Source organism: Sceloporus undulatus, chromosome 7 (genome assembly GCF_019175285.1).
Source record: "Sceloporus undulatus isolate JIND9_A2432 ecotype Alabama chromosome 7, SceUnd_v1.1, whole genome shotgun sequence".
Classification (NCBI taxonomy): domain Eukaryota; kingdom Metazoa; phylum Chordata; class Lepidosauria; order Squamata; family Phrynosomatidae; genus Sceloporus; species Sceloporus undulatus.
The window spans coordinates 6,792,814-6,804,124 of record NC_056528.1 but is presented as its reverse complement, the minus strand read 5'-3'; the positions used below and the strand labels follow the sequence as shown (position 1 = coordinate 6,804,124).

The 11,311-nt window shown below is 44.6% G+C and overlaps 1 protein-coding gene across 2 annotated transcripts in view; it reads right to left on the bottom strand.

Moving 5' to 3' along the window:
* Window positions 1–4,256: 4,256 nt before the first annotated feature.
* LOC121936471 (transcription factor HES-5-like) overlaps window positions 4,257–11,311 on the bottom strand; it is a 28,928-nt gene continuing 21,873 nt past the window's right edge. For both annotated transcript variants that reach the window (XM_042478740.1, XM_042478739.1), the window contains exons 4-6: window positions 7,343–7,687; window positions 6,320–6,500; window positions 4,257–5,834 (exon numbers count right to left, since the gene is read on the bottom strand). In XM_042478740.1, coding sequence (XP_042334674.1) covers window positions 5,605–5,834; window positions 6,320–6,500; window positions 7,343–7,504 — 573 coding nt within the window. In that variant the 5' untranslated portion in view covers window positions 7,505–7,687 and the 3' untranslated portion in view covers window positions 4,257–5,604. The remainder of the gene's footprint in view (window positions 5,835–6,319; window positions 6,501–7,342; window positions 7,688–11,311) is intronic.

Genomic DNA, 11,311 nt, shown 5'->3' with positions numbered 1-11,311 from the left:
TGGCCACAGGCCGTGAAGTTTGACAATCCCATGCGACGGTAACAATAATACATTGCCAACTGCCACAGATACAGAGCAACAACTGAAACGGCAAAGCGAGTGACCAAAAGGACTCAGTTTCTTTCCTGCAGACGGCCATGATCTGTTTCTGTATGAAGCACATCGATTCCATAGTGGATCCATTGCAAAACAGAAAGGGATTCCAGTCCCATAGAATCATATGAACATCATGATCAAATATAATGTAAATGGTATTTATATGGTAGGATGATCTATAGAAACATTTTTGGTCAATAGCAGAATTTGGTTTCAAGAAACGCTTCAAACGAAATTGGAATCATGAACAGAAATAGATGATAAAGTCAGCGCTAAGGGATTTGACATTGGAAAGTCAATCAAATGAGCTACTTCCAATTTCATGGTTTGTGTAGCCTTTGTTTTAATGTGTTTGTATGTTTATATGTTATATATATATATGTGTGTGTGTGTGTGTGTGTGTGTGTGTGTCTTTTTAATAGTAGAATTAAAAAAGCGAGAGATGCCAAAATGCACCACTTGCCACTAAAGAAATGGAACCGAATGCCACCATCTAAGCAGATTTCTTTTCACTTACAAACATGTTGTTGAATGGCAAATCAACAGGGTGTTTATTGCCATTCAATAACACAACAATAGACAGATTAACATGTAAATCACTTTCTCCAAAGCAACAGTATGTACACACACACACACACACACACACACACACACACACACCCCACTCTCTTCCATGCCAGCATTCTCTGAAGATGCCAGCCACAGATGCGGGCGAAACGTCGGGAATAAACTCTTCTAGAACATGGCCATATAGCCTGGAAAACCCACAAAAAATTCTTTGTGCTTTGTTTGTTTTTGTAACTATTTGTAACTCATATTTAGATGCCTCTGCAGCAAATTTTCCTGATCCTGATAAACGATAACACTCACCCTGAAAAACCTCCGTGGCCTGAACATGGTTTCACTGAAGAGCCAAGGATGATGCCCAATCTCTTCAGAAGTGAAGCAAGGAGCACTCTGCGCAAACCTCTACAACTGAGGCAGGGAGCACTCTGCGCAAACCTCAAAAACAGGCAAGGAGCAACTGTGACCAAGTGAGGTAGAGACCCATTGTGACCCATTGTGACTCAACAAGTGAGGCAGTGAAAAAGGGTCAGTTTGGACCACAACCATCTAGTCTCCAGGCAAACAGGGCCCAAAGAGACAGGCCTAAATAAAGCTCCTTTGGGTCACTTTGGAGGTGTGCTGTTTAAATGATGCATGCGTCCTAAGAGGTCGGGAGTTGCGCCAAAGCCACACTCCAATCCTAAGGACTAGAGTGCAGCTTTGGCACAGCTTCTGGCCTCTTAAGATGGATGTGTGTCACTGAAACAGCATCCCCCCAAAGTGACTCGAAGCAGCTTTATTTTGACCTGTCTGTTCGGGCCCATAGGCCTGGAATCCAGTGCAGAAGTGGACCCTGGCAGGGTTCCCATTTTTAGGGTTGCCATGTTGTGTTTTGGCCCTGCTCCTCTGCCTTGAAAGGCAGGCAGAGGTTCCATAATGGCTGAGCTGAAAGGACACTCCGTGGATGCTTTATCCAAACAGATTCCACCCTCTGGATTGAAAATACCATGCGTGTGTGTATATGTGTGTGTGCGCGCGCATGCACACACACACACACACACACATATATATATATACACACATACACATACACAACCTGCAGAAATCATGCAGGAGCGGTTTTTGTCTACTTTCCGTCTGGGTTAAGACCGCTTTAACAATGACATTGTGTGAAAATCAACCTGCTTTGGTGGGTTTCTCCTCCCCGATCCAAACCCCCGTCTCTCATTCATAGAATCCTAGAGTTGGAAGAGACCCCAAAAAGGGCCATCCAATCCAACCCTATTCTGCCATGCAGGAAATCACAATCAAAGCATCCCTGACAGATGGCCATCCATAGGACCTCCATAACCTGAAGCCAACTTGACTGCAATAAACTCAGTATCCTCTCCCTACATTGGCGCCTGTGGCTTCACAAAGGAAGGGGACATGATGGATTCCAAGGGGACATCTTCTTTGAATTGCAAATGGGCATTAAATTTCCTTGACTTTGAAAATCTACCCGTGAATACATGCCCAAAGCATTAGGTGCCATCTTCAGATAGCCCTCCCTGCCATCCGAACTAAGACAAGAAGCATAAAATGCAGGCCTAGGACTAGCATCTTCCATTTATTTCTCCCGTTTGCTGGATGAAGAAGCCAGTGTGACTTGGAAAGCTTGCAACGTGTCACTGTGCATTTTGTTTGGCCCGATAAAGGGATCATTGTTTGGGTGTTCAACAACAACTATGACATACAGAATGAGGAAACCAGCCCTGACTTTGTTCTTCTTCTGGAGTTACCCAAGACCTGGGATGTCAAGTTTGAAAGGAAGCTGGCTAGAAAAGGAGGGGAAATCCAGCGGAGGAACTCACAGGGACAGATGCCAAGCGTCAAGAAGCGAGACGCAAAAATGTGTTGTCAGCCAGAACTTCATGGGAAAACTTCTTATTAATAAAGTTTTATTAAACGATTGTAAAACACAACACCGCTTTTAAACATAAACACATACAACAACAACAAACACTGGACATTTACCATAGGACTTTACACTCTTCTATTACACTGTCTCCTTTTTAAATCTATGATAGACAGTATTACTAATAAATAGAAAGTAAGGAGGGTAGAAAGAAGGCAAAGTAGGTAGATAGAAGGTAGGAGTGTATAGTTATGGTGGCTAGGGCCCATGGGAGATGCAGACCAACAACACTGGCCCACACCTTTGTCCACTCCTGGCATGAGCCTTTGACCTATTGCCATTGCCTTTGGATTCTCAGAGGGTAACTGTAAGTGTTGTTGCCGTTTTTGTTGTGTGCCTTCACGTCATTTCCAACTTATGGCGACCCTAAGGCAGTTTGCCATGGTTCCATCATGAGGTTGTCTTGGCAAGCTTTGTTCAGAGGAGGTGTGCCATTGCTGTCCTCCCCTGAGGCTGAGAGAGGGTGACTTGCCCAGGGTCTCCCAGTAGGTTTTACAGCTGAGCAGAACACTGCAGCATCTCAAGGTTGGCCCCTGCTTTCCCACCTCTCCATTTCATGTCCCTTCCCTAGACCACCGCAAGCAGTTTTAAATGTCAACTCTCATAAGCCTCACCAAGATCGCCAATGGCCGGGGATTATGAGATTTGCAGTCCAAAAAGTTGGGATATCCCCCCTCCCCCCCAAAAAGGTATAAATTCAAAATAGCAAATCTCGATTTTCCATTTTATATAAGGGACGCCATTTTGTACTGCCGTTACATTTATTGGGACTTGAGCATCCATAGGTTTTGTTATCCGCGGGGAACCAAACTCCAGCGGATAACAAGGTCCCACTGTACAATTCCCCAAAGCCCATAGCATTGAGCCATCATGGCAATTCATATGATTCTACGATTGTACAATTCTATGAAACTGGATTATTTCTGCAGTGCAGATGCAGCCTTTGCAAAAGAGTCCTCAACTGAGCAAAGGATGTTCCTCTGTTTTGTGTGCCTTCAAGTTGTTTCTGACTTATGGGAGCCTTAAGGGCAGGCGAATCTATTTTAAAACTTGATTTTCCATTTTATACAAGGGACGCCATTTTGCTATGCCATTATACTTAATGGGACTTGAGCATCCACGGGGGATCCTGGAACCAAACCCCAGTGGATACCAAGGACCCACTGTATTTACAGACTCCAATGGGGCCACAAAAACTCCAAGTGTTGATCCTATGTAATGGGAATATAGATAACGTGTCCGTTTCGGAGGGAATGGGGCTGCTGGGAGATAGGACTCCAGAATGGCCAAAGGGATTCCCAACTCACTGGGGAGTTTGGGGAGTTGTAGTACAAAAGTGCCAAGTTCGGGTTCTAAAAAATAACCATCTGGGATGGAGACAAGGACAACAGTGGTGCTTGGAACGTATGCCACATCTGTACTGCAGGAATAATCCACTTTAACTGCCACAGCTCCTATGGAATTCTGGGAGCTGTAGTTTGTTGTGGCACCAAATGGGAGCTCTATAGTTCCCAGAAATGTGTAGCATGGAGCCGTGGCAGTTAAAGTGGCGTCGAACCGGATTATTTCTGCAGTGCGGACGCAGCCTTAGTTTGTCACGGCCAAGGTGTCTCTTTGGTCCGTAAGTCGAAATCAAGGGAACAAGCAGAGAAAAGGGTACAAGGCAGGTTTTTCTTTATTTCGTCCCCTTCCAGTAATGTCACACAACAAGCATACACAGTATGCGCACTGCACAATGATCCTAGCAGCAGGAAAAAACACATACAAATCATAAACCACCCGTTGCGAATGGTAACATTTCTCATAACAGAGGAAACACGTGTTATTTCACGGAAACAGACCGCCAGGAAGAGCGAATTGTCCTTACACACAAACAAAATGTACAACATCAAATCAAATCACAATGATCCCTCACCGGATAATCCTTTTTTTCTTTAATATAAAGCAAGAGGGCATAGTTTTCCTATAAGAAATGGCACCAGGGGAATGGCAAGGAAGCCATGAATCATTCCAAAGAAACAACATCAGGAAGAGCTACTCTTTCTTACTCTCATAAAATGTACAACATCAAATCATTGCAATCTCTTGCTGGATAATCATCATTTTTTCTTTAACATAAAGCAAGAAGGTAGGGCTTTCCTAAGAAAGGATTCTTGGAGGATGGCTGAGAATCGCTGAAATGTCAAAGCGCTTTGTCTCTTCTTGAAAGAGAGTCCCGAACCATCCAAAACCAGATTAAAATGAAGCTTTCTGCCAAGTTACCAAGGTACAGAAGCTTATAGATGGTACAGATGTTAGAGAGGGCTCTCTTAGGTCTAGTCTGCACTGTGGAAATAACGCAGTTTGACACCGCTTTAACTGCCATGGCTGTATGCTATTAAATCTAGGGTTTGTAGCTTGGTGAGCTATTTGGTGCCACAATGAACCACAAATCCCTGGATTCAATAGGAAGGAGCCATGGCAGCTAAAGCAGTGTCGAAGGGCATTATTGCTGCAGTGCAAATGTGGCCACAGTGAGATACGGAAGCAGAACTGTTGATAAAGATGTGGCGAGTGATATTTTTACTACAGAGCTGTAGTACCACAGAGCTGTGGGAGCTATGGCCTTCCAGAGTTGGCTTTCATTTATTCGGACTCTTGGACCAATCTGGCCACAGTTGAAGCATGATGGAAGTTGCAGTCCAACAACATCTGGAGCGCCAAAGCCTCCCCGCCCCTCCTTTAGCAGCATCACGATTTAGAAAATCTTACTACGTTGACAACGTACAAAGTTGCCGTTCAACATACATCATCGTCTTCATTATGAAGGTACATGTCCCTTCCCAAATTGGACCAAGGCTGTGTTGCTTGTGGTGCACAGCCCAACCACAACTCCCACCTTCAAAACAGACTCTCTCCCCATAAATATTAAAGAAGGGAAAATGTTCCCTACAAAGAAGAGGACCAGGGCTGTACCGCCCTCCCTCTGGAATCAAAGTCCTTTTTGGTTTTTAACCCCCATCTGTCTACCAAGGTCTCCAGAGGGTATGGATGTTTTTGGATGGGGGGCTCTTCAAGGAGGGCGAACTCATAACTTCAGATGTAGACAGCTGGTTGCATTGGAAGTGGCTCACTAGCTTGGCTTGGGTCTCCGTGTGGACTTTGTGGAGCGACATGAACTGGAAGGCTTCATGAAGGCATCTGGAATAGCCTTGTTTGAAGTCAACCTGGGTGTCTTTGTGAGCAGGTCCTACCACTGGAGAAGAGAAGAGAAAAAGGAGAGAACGGGTTACACAATGTATTTGGGACACCTTGCAATCACTCTTAACAAATCGAGTAATAAGTTCTGCCAAGACCGTGCCCAAAATATGACCATTCAAGAAACAAAGAGGTACAATGATTGCCACAATCCACAGGACAGTGATACCTTTATCGATCCAAATGCAATGCCTGCAATTCATGACGAAGCTCCACAGGCTTCTTCATCATACAAAATCATGCACGATACACACTGCAAGCTTTCGAACCTCCACTGGCTTGTGACTAACATTGTCATAGTCCCAAGCTAGTGGAGCTTTGGAAGCTTGCCATGTGCATTTTGCGTATATCAGTTGATCCAATAAAGGTATTGCCGTTTGGAGGATTTTGGATGTTATTATACTTTGCTACATGGCCAAGTTTTGTTGCCTGTTCCGACACAGGGCTTGGGGCATCTAAGCTCAGTCAGTTCAGTCTACCCACCTTTTGCCTGCAGCTGGCTTTGCTGTTTCAGATAGTCCACCGTCATTTCGAGGATATCTGCTTTCTCCAGTTTCGAGTTTGGCTGGTGCCGCTGGAATTCTTTCTCCAGCAGAAGTTTGAGTTGCTCGATGCTGCTGTTGATGCGATCGCGGCGCATCTTCTCCACCACTGGCTTTCTAAGCTGCAAAACAAGGAAGGCATTCCCATTAGCAAACATTTGGATGAAGCATTTCAGGACAAAACGTAGAGAGGCGCTATTACTGAGCCGTCACGACTTGCTCTGAACAAAGCCGAGGAATTTTGAAAGCTCAATCAAAACTCTGCACCAGGGATTTAGGGTCAATCTACATGGCTTGAAACCATGCGTTTAAGTGCTGTCGCACTTAATCCTATGGAAGCCTGGGATTTGCAGTTTCACAAGGCCTTCAGCCTTCTCTGCCAAAGAGTGCCACTGCCTCACAAAACTGCAAATCCCAGGATGCTGGAGGATGACAGCCATGACGGTTAAAAGTGGAGTCAAACAACATGATTTCCACAATGCAGAGCGATCCACTGCTTAAGGACATCTGCCTCTGGTCTCAACCCACAACACTACAAATTCCTAGCATCTGTTGAACAGGTCTAAAAAGTTGAAATCATTCTTTGTTGTGGGTTTTTTGGGCTATGCAGCCATGTTCTGGGAGAGTTTATTCCTGTTGTTTCGCCGGCACCTGTGGCTGGCATCTTCAGAGAATGCTGAGAATGCATTCTCTGGTGCTACCAGCCACAGATGCTGGCAAAATGTCAGGAATAAACTCTTCTCGAACATGGCCACGTGGCGTGAAAATCTCACAAAAAACTACAGATGCCGGCCACGAAAGCCTTCGACTTCATAGGTTGAAAGGATTCCTTCTTTGGATAACAACATTTTCCAGCCAGCATGCTGGTTGGAAAACGATGCGAGTTGTAATCCAAAAGAGGAGCATTTCTGGGCTCCCTGAGCCACGTCACATAGCTATTCGAGAAGCGCATGGTGTTACTTACTTTGTTTTTCTCTTTCGGGGTGAGCAGGCTGTTTGGGTCCATGAAAACCATGCCGGAGGGAGCCATTCTTTTTCTCCAAGGCAAGAGGTGGCTTCGCAAGTGGGGATGCCGAGCCAGAAGTGTGCAGTGGCGGTGTGCTGTCCCTGCCCTCCATTTATACATCTCCGGCTGCCCGAGACAGTGTGGGTCTCAGCTTCCCATGAGTTTCCCACACTCCAGAGCCAATCAGAAGGAGTCCAGGGACACAATAGAAGAAGCGGCTCTTCTTGCATGCTCCATTGACGTTGAATAGCCGCGGGGATAATGACCCTCTCTCTCTTTTAAAAAAACGAGCAGGTGGAGAGTCTGTGGTACGTGAAAGATTGAAATCGGGGGATTACACACCCACAAGGAGCTGGGAACAGGCTGGCCTTCCAGTGGCTGAGGCCACAGAAGAGATCAATCACATTCCAAGCCATCACAAGGTGCATTGCACTGCAGCCATTCATGTTGGGAAGGGAGCAGGTCGGAAGGAGCCTTCCCTGGACCCTCAGGGGACACATGCCCCAATGCGTGCATACATATTATTACTACTGCTTTGCTTTTGTTATTGAAAGATTCCTTATGACATATTTTATGAATAATAAGTGAGTTACATATACACTTGTACCTCCATGTTTGCTAGCGTTAGGAGTACAAGACACCCATGAGCATGGAAAAACCACAGATAATGAAAACACCATGGTTTTACCTGAGAGGACACCTCTCTAGGAATCTCCAGATCCTCCAATGCAACTCTGTGGTCAATGTCTGACAGACACTGACCATAGAACTGCATTGGAGAAGTTACAAAGGCCTAGTAGAGTATTCTCTCTAGGCATCTCTAGGTCCTCCAGCGCAACTTTGTGGTCAACATCTGCCAGGGATTGACCATAGAGTTGCACTGGAGGAGCTACAAATGCTTAGTAGAGTATTCTGTCTAGGAGCCTCTAGGTCTTTCAGTGCAACTTTTAGTTAAAGTTGACCATAGAGTTGAACTGGAGGACCTAGATATTCCTAGAGAGAACATATTAATAAAATCCGTGAATAATCAAATCTGCAAATATCAAAACCACAAATATGGAGGGATGAGTGTACACTGGGCCCTTGGTATCTGCTGGGGTTTGGTTCCAGGAACCCCCCCTCATGGATGCCAAAAACTATGGATGTTCAAGCCCATTAAATACAGTGGCATAGGAAAAAGGTCTCCCTTGTATAAAATGGACAAATCAAGGTTCGCTATTTTGGAATGTATACTTTTTTCAAATGTATTTCAAGCCATTCATGTTGGAAAGGGAGCAGGTCAGAAGGACCATTCGCTGGACCATGGGGGGACACATGTCCCAATGCGCGCATACATATTTTCTGCAGCATGGCAGCAGCCTAGGTTCGGGAAAAGGCTGGAAATTCCAGTACACCAAAAAGGGACATTTCCAAACTCTGCAACTAACATATCTAGCTGACTGTAAGTCGACTGCATGTATCACTCGAGGGCAGGTTTTGGGGGCTAAAATTATGGATTTTGATGTGACCTGTGGATAAGTCAAGGGCAAAACTTAGAGGCATGTAATGAAAGATGTAAAGGTCGAAGCAAAGGAAAGCAATGCCTAAGAACTTACAAAGTTACAGCAAGCATAACTATTTGTACTCATACTGAAGGTTGAATGATTGATAGAGTAGAAGGGGCTCATAGATAGATAGATAGATAGATAGTACAGTACTTACATTGACCCATGAACAAGTCGACCCAGGTTCTTTGGGTCAATTCTTTAACCTACATTTCTAGACTTATATATGAATATATACAGTATGTGTCTTGCTTTGAATTCCACAGATGAACCGAGGGCTGCAGAGCTAATAAATAAGCTACTGATCAGAAACTACTATCATATGTTTCATTCATGTGATGAATGGACCGACGGATGGATGGCTATGTTTCCATCATATCTATATCCCTTTTCCCTCCAATGTCTTGCCCTGAGATAGAAGCCTACATATGCACGCACTCATACACACACCATTTTGCATTCACAACAACCATGTGAGGAAGGTCAAGAAAGCAACCAGCCCAGGGTCCCCCAGTGAATTTTGTGGCCCAGGGAGGTATTTGCAGCCTGATCCTGGGCTGCAAGCGCACTGCAGAAATCACCCACTTTGACACTGCTAGAACTGCCATGGCTCAATGCTATAGAATCCTGGGGTTTGTAGTTTTGTGAGCTGTTTAGCTTCCTCTGTTAGAGAGCTCTGGTGCCACAACAAGCTACAAAGCCCAGGATTTCATAGGATTACATCAGGACAGTTCCAGCATTATATACAAGTTGCACACTCCTGATCTTTCTTTCTTTCTTCCTTCCTTCCTTCCTTCCTTCCTTCCTTCCTTCCTTCCATTCTTTCCTCCCCTTTTAAGTTCAGGTAAGGGAGAAGGTGACATGTCTCTCTATCCCATTTACTACTGCGCTACAATTCAGGGCAACCATGGCCTCATTCCCACTTACAAAAAAAAGCGGTTTGCGATCCAAATCGATGGATTGATTCGACAGCGGAGCATGGTTCCCCACTACATTTGCCCTGATCGCATTTTTTCCCTATTAAAATAACCCACTTGTGGTTCCTATTCATGAATGAATCAGTTCAAAATGGACCCGCTCCAGACTGCCGAAGGGCAAATTTAAATCGATTCCGATCCGCATCTGGTTCACACTTGCGTGGAATCGGTGTATCCAAAAAGACGCGGAAAATAGCATCAAAAAGATGCGGGTTAAATGGGACTAGCGCATGCCCCCCCTTTGACAATTCGATTTAAGTGGGAACTGGATCATTTTTTAACCTAAATATGAGGATATACAGTAATAAATATAAATATTAAAACAAAACAATACAAAACCCAGAGATAGATAAATCTATCGGTAAACCTGAACAAACCCCAAACTTGGAGGTCTGGTCACCCTGGCCGCAATTCCATCCTATGGAATCGTGACATAGGCAGTTTAGGGTGGGAAGGTTTAGCATTCCCACCCAGGGACGTCTTGTACTTGGTAAACTACAGATCCCAGGATCCCACAAAGTGGACATGGCAGGAGAAGGGTGCGGTGTGAATGAGTCCGAGGCCAGGTTCCCTCCGCTTTCCTGCTGCCCACAATCTCATTGTTCAAGCCTTGAAAAGCCTGGTCGCCTTTTGTCCAGAATGGCAGCTGTTGAGCTCAAAGCCTTTTATGTGAAGGGCTGGGAAAACTGATACAACCTCATCTCCCATCTCTCTCCAAAAGCATGCACAGAATCCCTCTCTGTTGTGTGTATTCTGGCGTGTGTGTGTGTGTGTGTGTGTGATTATTTAAGGGATGCTCCCACAATTACATTTGCACTATTCCCCCCCACTTTGGAATGAGGGACATATATTAAGTTTGCTGTGCCACTTCATCTATAATGGCACATCATTGCTGCATTACTAATAGATAAAGAATAAGTGACATGACATTAAAACAAAGTACTAGGAAACGGCATCCCTTTATTTTATGGGATTTACAGTAGGCCCTTGGTATCCCCAGGGGTTTGGTTTGAACAACAAAATCCATGGATGCTCAAGTCTCATTAAATACAATGGCGTATTGGTATTATTATTATTATTATTATTATTATTATTATTATTGCCCTTGGTATCTGCTAGGGTTTGGTTCCAGGATCCCCCATGGATACCAAAATCCATGGATGCTCAAATCCCATTAAATACAAAGGAGTATTATTATTGCATCATCATCATCATCATCATAGGCCCTTGGTATCTGCTAGGGTTTGGCTCCAGGATCCCCCATGGATACTAAAGTCCCATTAAATACAATGGAGTATTATTATTGCATCATCATCATCATCATCATCACCACCATCATCATCATCATCATCATGGGCTCTTGGTATCTGCTAGGGTTTGGCTCCAGGATCCCCCATGGATACTAA